The sequence below is a fragment of the Myotis lucifugus genome, unplaced genomic scaffold, assembly GCF_000147115.1.
Source record: "Myotis lucifugus unplaced genomic scaffold, Myoluc2.0 scaffold_421, whole genome shotgun sequence".
Lineage (NCBI taxonomy): Eukaryota > Metazoa > Chordata > Mammalia > Chiroptera > Vespertilionidae > Myotis > Myotis lucifugus.
Genome location: NW_005871469.1, coordinates 542,959 through 564,860, shown reverse-complemented (window position 1 = coordinate 564,860; position 21,902 = coordinate 542,959). Strand labels below are relative to the sequence as shown.

At 47.3% G+C, this 21,902-nt stretch overlaps 1 protein-coding gene and 1 pseudogene across 1 annotated transcript in view; one reads left to right on the top strand and one right to left on the bottom strand.

Annotated features, from left to right (window-relative positions):
- Positions 1 to 3,010: 3,010 nt before the first annotated feature.
- Positions 3,011 to 21,902, bottom strand: part of AXL (AXL receptor tyrosine kinase) — a 28,999-nt gene continuing 10,107 nt past the window's right edge. The window contains exons 7-19 of the mRNA XM_023743961.1: positions 21,763 to 21,897; positions 21,318 to 21,457; positions 20,486 to 20,636; positions 18,290 to 18,422; positions 17,889 to 17,980; positions 15,319 to 15,414; positions 15,107 to 15,184; positions 12,854 to 12,946; positions 12,354 to 12,475; positions 11,634 to 11,743; positions 7,518 to 7,677; positions 6,885 to 7,021; positions 3,011 to 5,263 (exon numbers count right to left, since the gene is read on the bottom strand). Coding sequence (XP_023599729.1) covers positions 4,912 to 5,263; positions 6,885 to 7,021; positions 7,518 to 7,677; positions 11,634 to 11,743; positions 12,354 to 12,475; positions 12,854 to 12,946; positions 15,107 to 15,184; positions 15,319 to 15,414; positions 17,889 to 17,980; positions 18,290 to 18,422; positions 20,486 to 20,636; positions 21,318 to 21,457; positions 21,763 to 21,897 — 1,799 coding nt within the window. The 3' untranslated portion in view covers positions 3,011 to 4,911. The remainder of the gene's footprint in view (positions 5,264 to 6,884; positions 7,022 to 7,517; positions 7,678 to 11,633; positions 11,744 to 12,353; positions 12,476 to 12,853; positions 12,947 to 15,106; positions 15,185 to 15,318; positions 15,415 to 17,888; positions 17,981 to 18,289; positions 18,423 to 20,485; positions 20,637 to 21,317; positions 21,458 to 21,762; positions 21,898 to 21,902) is intronic.
- LOC102426550 lies at positions 8,475 to 10,015 on the top strand (annotated as a pseudogene).

The window sequence follows — 21,902 nt, the reverse complement described above, 5'->3', positions numbered from 1 at the left end:
TTCATTCCTTTTTGCATCGTCATAGTGTATCCTTCCTATCACCCGTACACCGGCCTGACGCCGACTCCGCACGCACTATATATGACTCCTGTTTCTATTGGGATTGTGTCTTATCTGTGGAGTTTTGCTCCGATTTTTCAACATTTTTTGTATTGCTTTGCCACTCTCTTTCCACCCGTTAAATACGTAGTGACGCTCCCCCCCTATTTATTATTCTATTGTCATCCACTTTCTGCCTAAGAAAACAGAGGGCACATACCTTAATTTTTCCATTTTTTTACGCTCTTCCGTTCAAACTATCCTCCAAACAAGCTAAAAAAAGGGGGGGCTCACTCCAATGGCGGCGGCAACTCAAAATTGCCGCCGCCACCTCCCCCTCCTCCCTGGCTCCATGCTGTGCAACACGGGTGCCAATTGGCCACCGCATTGGGAGCAACGGGCGCGGGCCCGAGACTCGGCCAATCAGAAAGTGCCTTTCAAAAGCTGGTCGATGAAAGAGCGCAGGAGCTGCCGGGGAGGAAGCGTTGGCTTACGTCGATTCAGCGGCCCCAGTGGAGGGCGGGAAGAGGCGGGAGGCGGAGCGCACGGTGATTGGGTAACGACCCTGCACTCGCTCCCGTAGGGTCGAATGAGGTAAAGGGAGTAAGAATTTAGGCCAATCAGCGATGAGATCTCAGAATGAGCGCGCCTCACAGCCTTTCCTGAGCAGCCCCAGCATTAAACTAGTGTCTCTGTAACACATATCCTGATTGGTCTAAATCTCCCGCCCCTAGAGGAGTCCAAGCGGGTAAACTCACTAGAACCAATGAAGTGGAGGGTCAACAGACACCCCCCTCTTTCACTATTGCCTTTAAGAAGCCGGAAAGAGATGAATTCACGAGGGACCCGCCCCTTGCCGTTAGGGCGGTTTCAAAACAATCTGTCCACCAATCGCAATTACTATCTTATCTCACCAAAGCTCGTACAGTTGGGTCGCTTTAGGAAAAACTAACCAGATTGGCTATTCTTCAGCGGATAGCCTCACAAATTTCACTGTGGAGGGAGGTATATGAGCTAGTGATTAAGTAAATAAGTTATTCTTTTTTAAAAAAATGCTTTTATTGATTTCAGAGAGGAAGGGAGAGGGAGAGAAAGAAACATCAACGATGAGAGAGAATCATTGATCGGCTGCTTCCTGCACGACCCACACGGGCTCGAGGGGGCAACCGGGGCATGTGCCCTGAGCGGGAACCCAACCATGATTTCCTGGTTCATAGGTAGATGCTCACCCACTGAGTCACTCCGGCTGGGCTAGATAAGTTATTCTTGATCTGGAAATACTAGTTGACTCCAGTGAATCCTGAAGGTTTGATAATAGAGGCTAGAGCCAGGGGTGGGCAAACTTTTTGACTCGAGGGCCACAATGGGTTCTTAAACTGGACCGGAGGGCCGGAACAAAAGCATGGATGGAGTGTTTGTGTGAACTAATATAAATTCAAAGTAAACATCATTACATAAAAGGGTACGGTCTTTTTTTTTTTTTAGTTTTATTCATTTCAAACTGGCCGGATCCGGCCCGCGGGCCGTAGTTTGCCCACGGCTGGTAGACTAACAGCGTGAGAAAAGTAGTAAAGGAAATCGCACCCTCTCCCCTTGAAAGTAAATCTCAGGGCGCCTCCTGCCACGATTATAGCTTCGCTGCCATCTTCCTCTATGGTTGGTATTCCTATGGGTGCTCTGCATGCGACCATAGAGCCTTCCCCCGCCCCGCCCCCCGCCCCCTAAGGCCTCCAGAAGTTCTCGGGTCTCTACCCCAAATCCTTTAAATTGCTGTTCAGTATATCTGGCTGTTTGGCGTCCTTACTGACAAGCTCAAACACACAGGTCGGTGGTAGCTAAGCTTGTGTGTTTGAGCTAAATATGAGCGCCAGTTTCACAGTATCTAACCCTGCACCACCTGTCGCCTGGAACTGAACGGACACAAAACTTCTGTAAGATATACAACTGAGATACACATGTAAACGCCGGCTGCCCACTGAGCCTTACCTTAAACCCACAAAAGCCACACACAACCTCTATGTAGACAAAGGCACACACAACACAGATAAACATGTGACGGTGAGATCAGATCACATGCATCAATTCAAGGGACAATACACCAAACTGCAGTGTAGAGATGCCCACTAAGATCCGCACCGGCAGGAGGCGCCAAATGATAAAGGCACGGGGTATATTACAACACAAGCTTACACTACAGCAACCTAGACACACAGCACCCACTCAGAAGCCGGACAGACACTCACGTGGGCCCGGAGGTTCCAATCCAGACACCCCGCCCCTGGCCAACGTAACGTCTGACTTCCTCTCTCCTCCCAGCTTCCCACAGATTTATCCTAAAAAAGTTTGTGGCCCAGATTGAACTGTTGTCAGTGTCCAGGAGCTGCCACCGGGGGGCGTCCGGGCGCTGCCAAGGGCTCCTCCATTTGCGGTGGGACACACCCAGGAACTTGTGTCCGCCCTGCATGCAAAACACGGTGTGGGCTTGTCTCGGCAGGAGTTCCTTTGTGGGCTGGAGATTATTGGCGATCTCCTGTGCCTGTGTTGCTATGTGAATCTGAATGTTTGGGTCTGTGAGTACCTGTTGTACTCTATGTCTCTGTGTAACTGTACTCTTTGTGTTACTTTAGTTTCTTCCTAATGTTGGTGAGTATCTGCCTGTGCATCATGTTTGTTTGTATCTATAATTTTGTCTCTGTTGCTCTATGTGTCTGAATTTCAGTATCTCTGTATTTGTGACCAGGTGTATGCCCATTAATAGGTGTCTCTATGTGACCCTATATTTATGTGCCTATTCCTCAGTAGGGGTTTTGGAGAGTCTGCTTTTCTTTGTGTGACTTTTTGTCCATGTGCATGTTCATTTCTATCTTCTTTAAAAGATCTCTCCTGGATCCCATCAAACCCTTCTTTTTATGACGGAGAAACTGAGTTCCAGAGAGACCACATGATTGTGGAGAGAGACAAGAGAAAGAAGTGTGGTTACAAAGTTTTATGTGATATAAGCCCCTTTGGAGGTGTCAGAGTCCACACTCTGTACAGGGGGATATGAGGGACTGGCTCAGGGTGCGGGCAGCATGGCCCAAAAGGAGGAAGATTGTCCCCTGGGGAAAGGAGGCCTCCCTAATGCATTGCACAGGCTTGAGGGGGGAAAACCCCACATGAGGGGAGGAGGAAGCAGAGGTGGCTCGGGAGGGTCACATGGAATAATACTATAAAGTTAGAACCTTGGAACCTTGGAGTTCAAGACCTGTAGACCTTTAAAACCTTACATTTGAATTTTAGAACTGCAGTGCCTAGAATCTTAAGATTTAGAATCATGGATTCTTGGATCCTTAACTAAAATCCTAGAAAGGCAGAATGCAACATAGAGCTTAAAGGTGTCCAACATTAGAAATTATTAGAACTTTGGTATCTAGTTAATCACAACTAACTGTAGAGTCTTATACCTTTGATGCTGAGGACCCAGAATCTTGGACCAATAGAATCTAGAGTGCCTTGGAATACAGAACTTAACATTAGAATCTTAGATTTTAATAATCTAGGACCTTGAAACATATGATCTTGAATCTTAGACACAGAGAATCTAGGTTCTTAGACTAAGTCTTAAAACATCACATCTGAGAACATTAGACTTTAGAACCTCCATCTGTAGATTCTTAGAACTTTTGAATTGCAGAATCTAGAATCTTAGACCTTTAGGATCCAGAATCTCATAACAAGAGCTTCAAGGATCATAAAGCCTTAGAAACTCTAATTGACCATCATTAGAATCTTTTTTTTTTTAATTTTTTAAAAAAATTAATTTCAGAGAGGAAGGGAAAGGGAGAGAGAGATAGAAACATCAATGATAAGTGAATCATCGATCGGCTGCCTCCTGCACGCCCCACACTGGGGATCGACCCCGCAACCCGGGCATGTGCCCTTGACCGGAATCGAACCTGGGACCCTTCAGTCCGCAGGCCGACGCTCTATCACTGAGCCAAACCAGCTAGGGCATCATCATTAGAATCTTAGAACTTGAAAGGATAAAATCTTGAAGCCCTTATGCTCTAGACGCAGCGGTTCTCAACCTGTGGGTCACGAACAATGAAAATACATCCTGCATATCAGATATTTACATTACAATTCATAACAGTAGCAAAATTACAGTTATGAAGTAGCAATGAAAATAATTTTATGGTTGGGGATCACCACAACATGAGGAACTGTATTAAAGGGTCGCGGCATTAGGAAGGTTGAGAACCACTGCTAGAGTCTAGAGTCAGCCAGGGGATTTATACTCTAAGAGGCTTAGAACATCAAATTTTAGAACATTAGGCCTTAAAACCTCTATGTCTAGAATTCTAGAATTCTAGAACCTAGAGTCTTATACCCTAAGGAAAATGAAATCCAGCATCATTGAGTCTTAGTTCCTATGCCTAGAATCATAGAACTTTAGAACCCCAAAACTTACAGATTTTATCAAGAATCTTAAAAACAGGAAAATCTAGGGCCGTAGAATCTCAGAACTTTCAAATATAGACCTTAGAGCTTTCATGTCTAGAACCTTAGCACTTTAAAATTAGATAATTTGGAATTTCAGGTCCTTAGAACCTAAGACTCATAACGTCTTTGAAACCCAGAACCTAGGCTCTTTAAACCTTAGAATCCAAAATCTTGGCATGTTAGACTTAGGAGGACGCTTAGGGATTGCAGTCCAACCCCTTCCTTTTACACACGGGGACACTAAGATGTGGAAAGCGAGAGGATTTGTGTGAGATGGAAGTGGAATTGGTAGGAAGAGAGAGCTGCAGTTGTGAGTAAGGTCTGGAATGGGAACGTAGGTGGCAGTGCCTAGCTTGGGTCCTGAGAGGAAGTCCCAGGCAGAGGGTTGTCTCAGGCTCCATCCTCCTGCCCTGGTGGTGCTGGGGAGCCCCTGTCAGCAGGTAGGGTGGGGCCAGGGGCTGTAGAAGGGCAGAGGACATAGCGCCCAGCAGGATGGACCTCAGCCGCGGTGAGGCAGCTGCAGGAATCCTTAGGATCAGGCTGGGTTGGGGGATCAGCTCCTCCAGCAGCTCCAAGTGGTTCAGCATGACTCCCACCCTCATCCATGTTGACATAGAGGATTTCATCAGGCTCCTGGGCAGGTGGCAGGGTCTTTAGTGTGTTCTCCAGATCTTCCCGTAGCTGTGAAAAACTTGGCCGGTCCTGGGGGTTTAGCTCCCAGCACTGGGACATCAGGGCATACCTAGGACAGCAGAGTGAGGGGTGAGAGACTGAGCAGGGACTTAGAAGGGGAACATTCTGAGAGTTAGGGGGAAATTGAGGACACTCAGGGGACCAAGGACATTTCATGGGGCTGGAGGGAACTGTTACAGTTGGGGGCATCTATGGGGACTGAAGACTTCTCAAGAGTTTCTGAAGGATTTCGGGGACACTTGGGAGCTGGAAATGGTATTGGAAAACCACTCTACGTATGGGATGGTATTCTAGTGATAGTTTGCTACAGCAGAGCTTTCCAGTGTGGCTCCCCAGAACAGACTGGCATCAAAGACTTGCAAGCTGTGTTGATTTAAAATATGTGCTCAAATTCTTTGACATTCTTTTTTCCCCAAAAGATAGAACCTAATTTCCCTCCCCTTCAATGTGGACTGGACTTCTTGACTTGATTCTGACTTACAGCCGTGATGTTGTGTGTGACTTCTGAGACTAGCCTGTAAAAGGCATTGTGGTCTCCTCCTTGCTCTTTCCTATAGGATGCTCATCTGGGTGAGGCCAGCCACCATGTTGTGAGGAAGCTCAAGCAGCACTATGGCAGGGTCTTCATAGAAAAGAACTAAGGCCTCCTGCCATAGCCATGTGATTGAGCTACCTTGAAAACAATCTTCTAGTCCCAATCATCAGATGGCTGCAACCCCATCTTGACAGCAACCTCATTAGAAACCCTGACTCAGAATTACCCTGAATCTTGGCTGTAACCTCATTAGAAATCTTAATTCAGAATCACCCTGCCAAGCTGTTCTCAGACTTAGACCTTCAGAAACTGAAAGTAATAAATGTTTCCTATTTTGAGCTATTAGATTTGGGGGTATGGGTAACTAATACACTAGCTATGCAGCCTTTGGCAAGTGATTTACCATCTCTGGGCCCCAGTTTCTTCTCCTGCAAATAGGAATAATAATACTTCATGTGGCCATTTTAAGGACCAAATGAGTTAATATATGCAAAGCGCCTAAAACAGTGCCTTTGAGTAAGTTCTATAGAAACACTAGCTATTATTCTTGCTCCCCTCAGCTTCTGGACACCCAAGGAGGACCTGGGGAGCCTGCAGCCCCAGGCTATCCTCTCCTGGCCCAGCAACATCATGCTGGATAAATGTTCTGCTCTCTGGGTGTCAACAGGCGACAAAGTTTGATAAGCGCCATCCTAAAGAAGCCTGAGAGCATCTCATAGGAGGCTTGAGGGTTTGGGGAAGCTCGATATAACAACCTGAAGGATTTTACAGAGGGTCCTGGGGGTTGAAGAGCATCTGGTGAAAGCGTGGGTGCTCAGGAGTCTGGGATGGATTAGAATTCTTTGAGAGTGGGGGAGTCTCAGAGGCAGAGCCTCCAGGTAAGATGGTGTAGTTATTCACTGCTCATGGATAACTGGCTGAGGAGGCTGATCCAGCCTGCACTCCATGCACAAGGCAAAGGAGGAAAGGACACCTTTTGCTAATTCACACCCCTGTGGAGCAGGGGTGAGGAGGGCAGGTGGCCTCCTCAACAGTCTGAGGGATTCTGTACAGGTTTTATAGGGTCCTGGATATGTTTTGGAGTGAAATCTGGGATTAAGTGGAGATGGGGGAAGGGGGTCCTAAGGGTCCTCACAGTCCATCCAGACAGTCCACAGGCTGCTTCAGGCGGTTTCCCTGACGCAGGTAGTCATAAATCTCGCTGTTCTCCACTCCTGGATATGGGGTTTGGCCCCGAGTGGCAATTTCCCACATTGTCACCCCGAAGGACCACTGTGGAGGGCAGAGGGGAGAGAATTAGAGTGTTTCTCCTGTACAAAGACACCCCTGAACACACATTTATGCACACATGTGCACATAGCTATCTTTGTGGGTGCATCACAGCTATTCACAGAACCACTTTGGCACAGGTACACCCTCATAGAGGTAACTTTTGTGCACACAGACATGCTCACCCATGCACACATTTATACACTTAATGGACACATGGTCTCATGTGTCACCCTCCACAGCCTGCCTATACACATGTATACATACTTACCACCACCTCTTATAACCTTAACTGTCTATATGTCCCATGTAGAACCTGCCACCATGCACACATGGACCTGTCCACATCCCTAGCATGTCCACAACACTGTTCATAGTCACCCACCATAACTCAGACATGAGTAGCCCACGTGGACAGGTCCCTGTGAGCCCAGGTGCAGTGTGAGATGATTAGGCCACACCCTCCTGTTGTACCCACTCCTATCAGAGGGGCACATACCACATCACTCTTGCTGGTGTAGACACGGTCAGCCAGGCTCTCAATGGCGATCCACTTGACTGGCATCTTGGCAATACGTCCCTGGCGGTAGTAGTCCCCATTGTAGATTTTTTTGGAGAGCCCGAAGTCTGCCACACACACGGACATGTTCTCATTCAGCCTGCCAGGATTGGGGAGAGGAACAGGGTCATGACATGGGTTCTCCACCAGGAAGCCTACTCTCACTCTCAGACATCTCTATCTCCACCCTGGCTGTCCTGCTTGGGATTAGGGCCTGTCTCTCCTCCTTGCCCCAGATTTGGAAGGAACTGCGTTACTTCTTGTTTCCTCCATAAAATGAGGGCGGGACAAAAAGCTACTGAGGGCCTTCCCAGCTCTGGCTTTTTGCCAAATTCTAAAGTCCTTCCTAAGCTCCTTGAGTTTGATTATCTGTTTTAAAAACAAAACAAAACTGTTTTCTTGATGTATAATATATATGCACAAATCTGAATTTTCACAAACACACCCATGGAATCAGCGCATAGATTAAAGAAACAGAATATTATGGGACACCCATACAAGGGATATTATACAGAAAACAACAACAAAAAGAACAAACCACTGAAACACACACACACACACACACACACACAATATGGACCAATCTCAAAAACATCATGCTGAGCGAAAGAAGCCAGACACCAAGGAGTACAAACTGCATGGTCTCATTTGTGTGACATATAAGGATAAGGGACAGCAGAGCAGTGAGGGGAGGAGGATTTCAAGATGGTGACTGTAGTACTGGCTGTGGCTGTGGTGATGACCTAGCCCTGGGTCAGCAGAGTTGAAGGTGGTGGTGTTTGCTCTCCCGAGGGGCCATCAGGAGCTCAGCGGGGACCGAGCCTAGGCAGTTGGCGGTGGTGCCAGCACCTTTCGGCTTCTGGGACAGCTGCGGTGGCAGCGGCGTTCAGGTTCTAAATGGTTTCTAAGTTGAGTGCAGATTTTCATGGGACTTTCAGTTGCTTTGATGATGTCCCATTTAAGATCGGAGACAAATTCAAAACACCAGCTAAAGTTGATCTACCTATTGGCTTCTCCTTGCCTGATTGTTTGCAGGTTGTCAGAGAAGTACAGTATGACTTCTCCTTGGAAAATGAAACCATTGAGTGGGCTGAAGATATTAAGAAAATCCAAGACCCAGCGGGAAGCAGAGGGTAAGGTTGAGGAAGCAGAAGCTAAAGTGAATTCTAAGAGTGGCCCAGAAGGCGATATCAAAATGAGCCTCCCCAAGACTCACAGCACAGCCACAGTGCCACTTCCTATTAACCCCATCCTTGCCACCTTCAGCACAACAGCATCCTCACCCCTACTCGGGTCAGCAGCAGTGCCACGAAACAAAAAGTTCTCAGTTCACCCCACACAAAGGCAGATTTCAATCCTGTTGACTTTGAGTATGAAGAAGACCCATTTGATAATCTCGAGTTAAAAATTATTGATGAGAAGGAAGAGCTGAGAAACATTCTGGTAGGAACCACTGGCTGTTATTGGACAGTAACTTGCCTAGAGGAGGCTCTGGGTCTGTATTACAGGCATCCCTGGAGCAGGCAACACTATTTTCAAGCCTCTTCATAAACCCAATGGCTTTATAACCTTACCACAGTTGGGCAACTGTGAAAAGATGTCGCTGTCTTCCAAAGTGTCCCTCCCCCCCATTCCTGCAATAAGCAATATCAAATCCCTGTCCTTCCCCAAACTTAACTCTGATGACAGCAATCAGAAGACAGCCAAGCTAGCAAGCACTTTCCTAACACATTCTGCCTCCGAAATGGCACTTTCCAGAATTCCCTAAACCTTCCACCCAAAGCAGTGCAGTGAGTTCAATGGGCATCAAAATCTTGGGCTTTCAGCTTTGAACTTAGACAGTGGCACAGAGGTGCCAAACCTGACCCTTTCTGGTATGATTTCCCAGATGCCTTCCCTCTCTGTCTTGTCTGTGTGTACAGAAGAATCGTCACCTCCAAATATAAGTCCCATGGTCACACCTCCTAATCTCTCCATGTCACAAGTGCCCAACACTCCCAGCTGTCCCCAGTCTTATTCTGACCTGCAGACGCTGTCCCCTGTGAGCAGTAGTGTGTGGAGACAGTGGTCAACATGGGCTACTCATATGAGTATGTCCTGAGAGCCATGAAGAGGAAAGGAGAGAAATCCGAGCAGATTCTTTACTATCTTTGTATATAGACAGCTCTGTGGGAAGGGCTTCGACCCTCTTTTAGTGGAAGAGGCTCTGGAAATACACCAGTATTCAGAGGACAATATGATGGAGTTCCTTCAATTAATTAGCAAATTTAAGGAAATGGTCTTTGAACTGAAAGACATTAAGGAAGTTATGCTTTTACATAACAATGACCAGGGTAATACTTTGGAAGACTGCATGGCTCAGGCTGAAGCCAGCTGAGACGAGGCCCTGCTTAAGCTCTTCACCTGTGGGGAAGGAGAAGGGGCACAAGTCCAGATTTTCCTTTGGGGATGGAGGGTCAGTGTGCTTGCCAGTCTCTATGAGTCTAGGCCGGGGTGGGCAAACTTTTTGACTCGAGGGCCACAATGGGTTCTTAAACTGGACTGGAGGGCCGGAACAAAAGCATGGATGGAGTGTTTGTGTGAACTAATATAAATTCAAAGTAAACATCATTACATAAAAGGGTACGGTCTTTTTTTTTTTTTTAGTTTTACTCATTTCAAACTGGCCGGATCCGGCCCGCGGGCCGTAGTTTGCCCCCGGCTGGTAGGCCCTGAGCTGGGGAGAAGGTGGGGAAGATTTGGGCATGTGAATGCCCTTAAAACTGTCCTGGTTCCTTCCATATTAAATGTATTTGTATTTTGAGAAGTGTCCTTCCCACCTCGGCCCGCCAGAGAGGCCCTGGGTTCAATTCCAGTCCAGAGCACTGCCTGGGTGTGGGCTCGATCCCCACTAGGGGGTGTGCAGGAGGCAGCTGATCAATGATTCTCTCTCATTGTTGATGTTTCTATCTCCCTCTCTCTTACTCTCTGAAATCAATAAAAATATATTTAAAATAAAAATGAAAAAGTTGATATTGAAAAACAATAAATAAAAATAAAAATAAATAAATAAATAAATAAATAAGAGAGACTACAGGGGCATAACAATCAAATGCAACGTGGGAACCTTGAATAGATCCTGTTTTAGAGGGAAAAATAGCCCTAAAGATATTTCGGAAGACAATTGGAAGAATTTGAATATGGATTGGATATTAGATTATGTACGAAATTATTGATAATCTTCTTAGATGTGATAACAGAATTACTGTTTTTACTTAGGCATAATTCCTTACTCTTAGAAAATACCTACTGAAGATTTAGGGTGAAGGGTCACCATCTTGGCAACTTACTTTCAAATGGTTGAGGGGAGAGAGAAAAAGAGAATAGAGGAAAATGGCAAAATCTCAACAAGGAGGGTATATGGGTGTTCATTATACAAGTCTTTCAACTTTTCTGTAGGATTGAAATTTTTCAAAATAAAAAGTGTTCGGGGGGAATAAAATGTTTTCTATATTTCTGAGAGTTGTGAACATTTACACATTTTATAACAAATACTCTGATTCTTCAGCTCCAATTTCTATGAGTCCAACATTGTAATGAGACTAATATTCTAAGCCTGTATTTACACACACACACACACACACACACACACACACACACGCACACACACATGTCCATTAATGGGGGGAGGGGTCTAGTCTCCTTATCCAATTTGGCCCCTCCCCAAGGGCAGCCCCAGACAAGACACTCAGCATAGAGAGGGACAGAAATGAGGCTTAAATGTCACCACCCTCATCGGTCACCTCTGCCCCTTTGCTCACTCATGTTGCCCACTGAGCCCACCCTCTTGCCTCTTCTCTCTCCACATTCAAATACTCCTTTAAGATTTCAGTTCATGGCCCATCACCTCTAGGAAGCCTTCCCCAATCCCCTTGCTGACCTCTCTATCCCAGTCCTGAATTCTGACCTGTGCAAAGGGTATGTGTGTGTGTGTGCCTAGCTCCCTTTTTCATCCTGAGAAGGAGGAAAGGAGCTCCCTATAGGGTTTAGGGTGTCCCTGGAAGACTCAACACTCACATGCAGTTCCTGGCGGCCAGGTCCCGATGTATGAATCTCTTGGTACTCAAATACTCCATGCCACTGGCAATGTCTGCCATAAACTTCACCAGCATCTGAGTGGGCAGGAACTAGGGGACCAGGGCAGGAGAGAGGTCAGTTGAGTTCCTGAGACCCATCCCTCCTTCCTTCCCCCTTTCCTTCCTGTGTGTGCCTAGCTCTGCCCTGCAATGGTTTCCCATGGCTACAAGAATTAAATCTAACCCTTTCTAACAAGGCCCTATATAATCCCATTCTGCCTTCCTCTGTGACTTAATCTCCTACTGTTCTTGCCCTCGACATACACTCCTTCCAGGGGCCTCCTTTCTAGTCTTCAAACAAGCCATGCTTGTTCCCACCTCAAGCCTTTGCCCATGTTCCCTTCAGGATTGCTTCCTCCCAGATCTCTCCACCTCCCACCGGCTGGCTCCTCTCCTTAGTGAGACCTCCTTGTCTATCCAAACTAATTGCCTGGCCTCCTCTCATTCCTCTTACTCTATAATTCCTTCCTAGTACTCAAATCATCTTGCCTATTTATTTGTTAACTTGTTTATTGCTGTCCCCCCACTGGCAGACAGTTCCATGAGAGCCAGTTCTTGGTCACCATGTTCTTCCCAGTGTCTGAGTAGCACCAGGTACCTGGTAGGTGCTCAATTAATACTTGTAGATTATTAAAACTTGTAGATGATTACATGCCCTCACCACTGGCTGGTCCCCGAGTCGAGAATAGAGAAGGAAGCTGTGTAGATCTCCATGTTTCATGAAAGGTAAGATGACCACAGGTGCAGGGAAGCCATCTAGTTCGGAACCCTGGAAACAAACGCCTGAGTCCCCCAGGCAACCCTGTCACTCCAGCTGGACAGAAAGGGAAGCCACCCCCTCTCCCAGCTCAGTCTGTCCCTCTCCCTCAAATCTGGCCTCCAAATTGTTTTAGGGGTGGCAAGGACCAAGCTTCAGAGAAGACATTTCCAGCACTGTTCCCAAGGATGTTTCCCCAGTCCTCCTGGGGACCTCAGCTATTTCTGGGAAAGGTCACAGGTCACATTCCAAGCTGAGGGAGAGAAGGAGGGGGCAGTTTGCTGGCTCTGAGGGAGGGGGAAACAAGGGAGCTTGGAGCTTTGATCTTCCCAGTGCCAGAGGGATCTTCCCTTTAGTGTTGCTCCCACAAAGCCTGTAGGCCCCCTAAATCTGCTGTCCCTCACCGATGAGCCTCATGACATTTGGGTGGTCAAATTCTTTCATGCAGACAGCTTCACTCAGGAAATCCTCCAGCTCCGACCTTGTGCAGATGGCAACTTGGGGGAGAGAGGAAGGAGGGTAAGAAGGAGGGGATGAGAGGGGAAGCAGGGGAGGGAGTATTTCCCCTCTTCCTCCTCTCCTTCACTATCATCATCATCATCATCTTCTTCATTAAACATGACTGTTAAGTGCCAGGTGCTATACTCAGAATTTTACATGTATTAACTCATTTAATCCTCTGAGGTGTTCCTATTATTTTATCCATTTTAAAGGAGGGAAACCAAGGCACATAATGGTTAAGGAACCTGCCTGAGGGCATACACAGCTTGCAGAAGGAATAGGCAGAATTCAAAGTCAGACTCCGGGTCCAAGTGCACACACCACAGTAGGCTATGTCCCAACACATTTCCAATAGCAGTGGGGGTCTGTGTGATTTTTCCTGTTTTACAGCTCAGGAAAGTGGCTCACAGAGGCAAAGTGACTTGCCCAAGGCCACACAGCTGGGATTGAAACCCAGGTCAAGAACATAGGAGATGTTCAAAAACGACTGAGTGAGTGACTAAGTGATGACTGCATAACCCAAACTTTTGGCCCCAGTGATTCAGAAGGGATTGTTCCTCCCTCACCTCCAGCCTGACCCTCTATGCTTTTTCCCTGTATGGAAATGATTTCCTGCCGTGGACTTCCTGTGCTGTGTGGCCCTGGACTGGCTCGCACCTTCTCTGATGATATAAATAGTATAGTCACAGTCCACATCAACTGCATGTACTACGTTCCACACCTAGCATTAAGTGCTTTGTCTCACAACATCCTAGGACAGTGGTCGGCAAACTGCGGCCCCTTGCGTGTGGCTTTTTGCCGGAGTCCATTCATTGTCTTCACTAGCTGAGTTTAGACAGAGACCCCCAAAAGCTAGTAACCTTTGAAGTCCTAACAAAGGTCAGGACTGCGCACCACCCAGTTAATCTAGGAACCACCCAGTTAATTTAGGTAATAATAGTTGAAGCATCATCCCCACCTTAGTTCACTTAATTCCTTAGATACTTATGTAGATCCTTGTTGATTATTGTTGATCAGATACTCTGCCTATTCCTGGAAATCTATCTATTGATGAGCTAATCAGATACTCTGCCTATTCCTGGAAATTGTCTGATCTGTGTGTCATTGAAACCTCCTTACCCTAAGGGCTACTCCAGATCAATAAAAGATTGGAGCGGCCTGAGCATCGGTGGAAGTCCTTTGGGACTTGCCCGCCTGGTCCCCCAATATTGCAAAATTATCTCGTGTCTTTTTCTCTCATTTGTTGTGCGGCTCCTCTTTCAGATACCGAACCCTACTCCATGCAGAACGTGGAGGGAGTGTTACTCGACACTCTTCCATAAAATACCACGTGCAGGTGCGCACGTACAGTGAGATTGAAACTTCGTGGCCACACTCAAGGGGCCAAAGAGCCGCATGTGGCTCACAAGCTGCAGTTTGCCAACCACTGTCCTAGGAGGTAGGGCCATTATGATCCTCTTTTCCACATGAGGAATGGGAGGCTCAGAGAGGGATAGTCACTTGCCTGAGATAACACTGCTGGTAAATGATGAAGCCAGGTGTACCTCATTTCGGATCTTTCTTGCTCTGCTATGTATCACAGGGGGCTGGCCCTTGAAAACTACATTTCCCAGGCTCCCTTTCCTACTGGCTTGTTGTTGGACTTTGCCAATGGGAAGCACTAATGGGAGACTGGCAGGTGGACAGGAAGGAGGAGGGGAGAAGCCAGGGTATTTCACCCAGTCTTGTAAGGCTTCCAGTATTTCCTTGGTGGTGGCTGTGTCTCCTTTGTGTTTCAAGCTCCCACGAGGTTTCCGCTAACTCTGTGATTCCCAAACCCTGACAGGCGTCCCTGGCCATGGGCTCTGGTAATCCTGGTCATTCCTCCCTCTGCCCTTCAGGCCTAGAGGTGGGAATGACTACTGCTGCTGCTAATCTCCAGGTTGTGTCACTGCTCCCAGGTGTTCCTTCAGTCCTTCCTACACCTTTGTAGTAATCTCACCATATTAAATTTCTCCCGTTGAAGTACCTAGCATGGACTTCATTTCCTGCCTGGAAACACTGAGGTTCTGTGGTAAAGCCAATTTGCTGTTAACTCTTCTGCTCTTCTGCCTCCTTTGGGGCATTGGGAAGGATAGGCTAGGGGATGGGGGTCCCACATGTGTGCACAGACTCACTCTTCATTGTCTTCACAGCCACCTTGAGGATGGAGTCATCCTGGTTGAGCTGGCCCTCCATCACAGCTCCAAACTCTCCTGTAGGGGACCAGAGGGAGACACTGACCTCAGGGGGGCTCATAGGGGTTGCATTTTCGTGTGGTTGGGTGGACGTGGGGAAGTGAAGGACTCCTTAGTTCAGGGGGATATACATGTGTGCCAGGGGGACTCACCTTCCCCCAGGGTCTTCCCCAGGGCCACCTTATGCCGGTCCACCATCACATCCCGCAGCTTCTCCTTCAACTCTTCGCTGATTCCCAGGCTGTTCACTGCATGGGGAGTGGGGATGACAGAGCCATAGAGCTGGGCTGACATTTACATGCTCAGAGATACTTCTGCATTTATTCAGAAATAGCTACTGTCCTGAGCACCCTCCACTCCCACCCTAGCTCCTCCTCTAGACCCCTTGAATATTCCCCAAGAGGGGCACCTAAAAGGTTGGAGCCTGTCACATAATCTCACATCAGTGGGCACATTGATTGGTTAGTGTTCTGCCATACCAGTTGTTCATAATATTTATTAAAGTTTTATTGAGGTATATAATCTGTAGAAATCATAAGTGACCAGCTCAATGAATTTTCACAAACCAACCCAGCAATCTAACTAGCACCCAGGTCAAGAACAGACCATGGCCAGAACCGGTTTGGCTCAGTGGATAGAGCGTCGGCCTGCGGACTCAAGGGTCCCGGGTTCGATTCCGGTCAAGGGCATGTACCTTGGTTGCGGGCACGTCCCCAGCGGGGGGCGTGCAGGAGGCAGCTGATCAATGTTTCTCTCTCATTGATGTTTCCGGCTCTCTATCTCTCTCCCTTCCTCTCTGTAAAAAATCAATAAAATATATTTAAAAAAAAAAAAAAAAAAAAAAAAAGAACAGACCATGACCTACCCTCTCAGGGGTGGCCACTTTCCTGACTCTCTTACCATAGATTAGTCTTCTCTGTTTGGGGATGTTATAAACATAGAATCATATATTGTATTCTCTTTTGTGTCTGTCTTCTTTCACTCAACCCGATGTCTACGACACAGTTGTCGTAGTTATAATTGATTCATTGTCATTGCTCTATAGGAAGAGTTCCCAAACTTATTGGCCTCAGGACCCCTTTACATTCTTAAAATTATGGAGTTCTGCAAAGAGCTCTCATTTACGTGGGGTATGTAGAAAGTGTCCCCCAAAAATGTATACACACTTTAACTGCTGATAGCTCAATTGACTTTTCTTTCTTTTCAGATTTAACCCATTGGAATGAATAATTATTCAAAGTATGTATTGCCCTAGCTGGTTTGGCCCAGAAGATAGAGTGTCAGCCTGCAGACTGAAGGGTCCTAGGTTCCATTTTGGTCAAGAGCATGTACCTCGGTTGCAGGCTCCCAGCCCTGGTCGAGGGCATGCAAAAGGCAACCAGTTGATGTGTCTCTCTCATATTAGTGTTTCTCTCTGTCTCTACCTCTCCCTTCCGCTCTCTCTAAAAATCAATGGAAAAAAATATCCTTGGGTAAGGATTAAAAAAAACCACACACACAAAGAAACAACAAAGTGTGTATACATTTTTGAGATATCCTGTCTATTGATATTTACTGTATTCAAAATTAAAGCAAATAGATTTTTAAAAAAACAGGAATACATAAGCACACATTCTGTCAACCAACAGAGTGATGACATCATCACACATTAGAAAGTTCCTGGAAAACTCCATGGAATCCCTGTGAGAAAGTGAGAGTGCAAAAGGGCAAAACATATCTTGATATTATTATGAAAATAGTTTTGACCTTATGGACCTCCTGCAAAGATCTCAGTGCCCCCCAGGGACTGGATCATACTTTGAGAATTGGTGCTGCATGTGACTCCATTAGATGAGTGTGACCTGCTCACTTCCTCTTCTTTGTCCTCTTAAATTAATGGCTTTTCCAGCCCCTTCTGAAATCTCCTTGGGGCCTGGAAGCCTTCTCACTGTGTGCTAGGAAGAGACCTAACTCTGCCCCCTCCTTTTTTCCCCTGGATTTAGGTTTCCCCAATGGAAAGATGAAGAGATTTGACTGGGTGGCCTCTGAGCTCCTCCGTAGCTGGGACCCTCCATAACTCTACAGTCCTCTAACAGAGAGCCTATAGTTTTAAGATTCTATAATTTTCAAGACCCTAAGAGTCTATAGTACTGAGCCTATAATTTTTTAGGCCAAGATCTATTCTACCTCTCTCACATCCTATAATTCTAAGAGGCAGTAAAGAAGATGGACTTCAGAGCCAAACTACCTGGGTTAGAATCCCAGCTCTCCAACTGACAAGCTGTGTGGCCTTGACCAAACATCTTAACCACTCTATGCTACCATTTCCTCATCTGTGAAGTGAAGGGGGAATAACATGCCTACCTCACTGGATTGCTCTGAGGATTAAATTAAGTGACATGTGTAGAGCATTTAGAACAGTGCCTGTCACATAAGAAATGTTAGGGTTGGCTGTCATTATCAGCATCATAATCATAACATCATTGTCATTTTAACGATCAACACATTGTTCTAATATCCTATGGCTCTGAGGTTTGGTCTTCCAAGATTTATTGTGTCTAAGATTCTATCGTTCTAAGGTTCTTCTGTGTGATTCTACAATTCTGTTGTTCTTAGAGTCTGTGGTCCTAACATCCTAGTATTCCAAGGCCTTCAGAAATGTTTGGTTCACGTATATACAGAAGACTGAATCTCTACACTTATTATCCCCAAACCAGGGCATGGAGGCATGGAGTTCACTTACAGGTGGCTTCAGTGGTCCGGCGACTGTAGGACTTGCGAACGCGATACCTGACCACCAGCTCGCCCCTCTCCACTGTTGGTTCAAACACCTCTCTGGGGCGGGGGGGGAGGGTAAAGGGAATGGGGAGGAGGTGAGGGTAGAGCCATGTGGAACCCCCTCCTTCCACTATCAGTGAAAGCAAGCACCGTCCCAATCCCAAGTCCTGCCTTTCCTCTCCTCCAGCGTTTGCTGAGCATATCTTGGACTGCTACCTTCTTCCTTCCATTCATTCCCCAGACCCTCGCCCTAATTCCAGTTCTTGGTAATCTCTCCTCCTGCACTAGCCTCTCCATGGTCTCCCTGCTTCCAAGTTCTCCATTCTAGTCTATGTGAGCCTCTCTACTCACAGAGTTCCAACTCACCCATAGCGGGTCTCTTTCTTCCGCCGATGGATGAGGAACAGGGCCAAGATGAAGACACAGGCAGCGGCCACAACTGCTCCCAGCAGTACATACCACCAGGGCCATGAGAAGGAGGGGGCTGGAGGTTCACTCACTGTCAGGGTATGGGGGACAGGTCATGGCTAAGGCCCTGTGTCCATCTCCCTGAGGCCCAAGGGGGTGATGTTGTAGGGAGCAGATGTGGATATATTTGATTAAGCCTATCATAGGTGCATTCACATATATGGGGAGACTGGACTGGGCTGGGCAAGGCATGCAATGAATGTGATATGAGTGAGTGTTAAAGTAAGAGCATGAGACTTGTAGGGTGGCTGAGGTGACTTAAGAGTGGGATGGACAGTTGAGGAGTGTGTGATGAGTGTGAAAGGAGTGTGGGATGGGTTATAATAATGCAAGGAGGGCCCTGGCCAGTGTTGCTAAGTGGTTAAAGTATTATCCTGTGGACTGAAGGGTCACAGGTTCAATTCTTGGTCAAGAGCACATACCTAGGTTACAGGCTCGATACCTGGCCCAGGTCAGGGTGCGTGCGGAAAGCAACCAGTCGATGTGTCTCTCTCACATCAATGTTTCTCTCTCTCTTCCCCCTCCCTCCCTTCTTCTCTCTCTAAAAATCAATGGGAAAAATATCCTCAGGTGAGGATTAACAACACAACAAAAATAATGCAAGGAGGGCTGATGAACATGAGATGGGTGTGAGTAAATTGCTAGTAGAGGGGTGTGTGATATATGTGATAATTGTGCAAGAAGGGGAACTTGGGTGTGGATAAACAGGCGAGTAGGGGAGAGAATGCATGCAGTGTAGGATGGGTGTATGAGGCATCTGCATTAAGTATGCAAGAACAGTGAGGCTCCTGGGATAAATGACCAAAGAATATTTTTGAGGATCATGTGATGACTGTGGAAGGGTTTTCACTAAGTGAGGATGAGAGTGAAGTAAATGTGCAAAGGGGTGTAGTGTGCAAAGGAATGTGTACAGGGTGCGGATGGATGTTGAAGGAATTGGGGGTGTGTGAGTGAAGAGTATTCAAGGAGTTTTAGATTCAAGGAGTGAGCAGTGATTTGTAAGAATTAACTTTGGTGTGAGAAGAGTGTGCAATGAGCATGTAAAATGTGTGGGAAGGACAGATGAGCCAGGGATGAATAAAAAGGGTGTGCAAATAGGGTGGGAGTGGGTGAATAAGAAATAGAGAATGGGAATGTGTTAAGTGTGCCAGGAGTTTGTGTGGGTGTGTGCAGAGAATGGGGATGGGTTAGGATTACCTAGCGGTGAGGGAGTAACATGGAAGGAGTATTGGATGAGTCTACAAGGAGAGTTGTAGAGTGTGGGATAGTGTGGACTGAAAGTTTTTCAGTGTTTGCAATGTGGAATGTATGGTGTGTGTGTAAAAAGTGTGCACAGAGTTTGTGAATGAGAGGTGTGGGAAGCATTAGGTTTTGGAGGCATGTGTAAGGAATGAAGAATTATAATGGGATGAACATGAAAAGAGGGTGGGTTAGTGTGGAAAGGGTATGCAAAGAAGTGCAGAAAGACGTGAAAGATATTTAAGGATAGTGGGATGAGTTATAAGAGGTGGAATGGAACGGTGCTAGGAGGATACAAAGGGAGTAGGAGGAATGTTTGAGTATTGTTAAGAAATATTTGAGAAGGATGAATGTGAAGGGGATAACTCATCCACTGTTCCTTCCATCCATCCATCCATCCATCCATCCATCCATCCATCCACCCATCTACCATTCACTGAGTACCTACAATATGCTGGGCTATTCCAGGCACCTCCATCAAGGACCACATAAAAACAAGAAATAGAGGATTAGAGTGATGAGTCTGAGAAACATGAAAGGGATGTGTAAAGCATATGAGTGTGGTGATAGGGTCCTCACTGGGAAGGGAGGGAGGTGAGGGGATGCGAAAGCCCTTACCCAGCTGGTGCACTGGCTGTCTTTGCCCTGTGAGGAGAAAGGACAGAGGGAGGACATGCTCAAGGAGGGCAAGACTGGTGTGACGCAGGTGAGGGTGTGAGGCTCAGTAAGATTCTGATAGGAACAGAGCCTAGATTGGGGCAACACTGAAAGTTGCAGAGAGCAAGTCAGGAGCATCTTGGGGAGTTAAGGTTCTTCTGGGTACTTTGAAGGGGGCTGACATGACTTTGGAGTTACCTGGGCGCCAAAGCTCTAGGGGCACAGGGAGGCTCCAGGGTCCATCTCCAGAGGCGGTGTAGGCTGCCACACACACCGTCAGGTTGGGCACAGTCCTGTCCTCCCGCAGCTCCAGGGTCACCTCTTGCTTTAGTCCTATGTCCATTAGCACCTAGGACATCCAGACTTAGCATCAGGGTAGAGCCCCAGGTTCTTAACGCTTAGGCCTCAACTCCCCAACCTTCTGTAAACCTTCTCATCTCCAATACCTTCTTCCCTTCTTCTTCCTACCTTTTCATCCCCACTCCTTTTATCACCATCCCCGTGCCCACTAAAATATCAGTTCCACTAGGACAGGACTAGGACAGGACTTTGTCTCATTCACTGCCATGTCCGCAAGCCCTACAACAGTGCATGGCACATAGTACTTATGCTGGAAACTGAATTCTCATCTTTCACTCTCATCTCTCCAGCCCCTTCTAAATCTCACCCTTTTTCCCACCCTACTTCTCCACCCCAGGGATGCTGTTTGCACAGATAATATCTTTGTGCAAATTAGAAAAGGCATCCCTTCCTCAAGATGCTATACAACTATCTGCTGTAACATCGTCACGGGAAAACATGGAGGCTCCTGGGATAAATGACCAAGGAAACATGTCCACTGAAACACTATAATGATTCATAAATAGCCATTCCATCCCCTTCCCCTGGACCCCTTTACCCTTCCCACAATGTGCTCTCCTCTGCACTAACCAACCTGTACAACTAACTGTCCATATCTGCCCTGTCATCTTCTCCTCCCCATTTCCCTCCTTCTCAGCTCCTCTCCCCAACCCCAGCCAGCAGCACCCACCTCAGGAGTGTCCTGGCCTCGATAGGCCAGCCGGTACCCTAACAGAGTGCCCTGCAGGGGTGCCATTGGCTTCTGCCAACGCACGATGGCTTGGCTCCCATTCCGTATGGCGGTAACGTTCTTAGGGGGGCCCAGAGGCACTGGAGGACAGGGAAGAGGGGAAGCTGGCACCCCTACCTCTTCCTGACTTCTCCCTGACCCCAGGAAGTGAAGGCAGGGTGCAAAGAGCATGCACATGGGCAACTCATGCAGGCCTCCCAGGAGCGGAAGCATAGGGAAGAGTTCCGGGAGAGATGCCAGTGCTGTGCTGAGGAGTGGGGACTGAACAGGAAGGAGATGGAGGCCACATGGGGTAAATGGGTGAGAGGAGATGCTGAGGGTGGCACTGATGTGAGCAAGGTCCAGGGGGCAGAGGGCAACGTCTCCCCCACCAGCCCCTTCTTACCTCCCTCAGGCGTCTCCACGGGAAGCCAGTGGGTCCAGGGTGAGGGGCCCTGGCTACTGGCACATGCCACCCTGATGTGATAAGGACTGTGAGGACGGAGGTTGTCCAGCTGTAGTTTGTGAGGGGGGACGGATACTTGC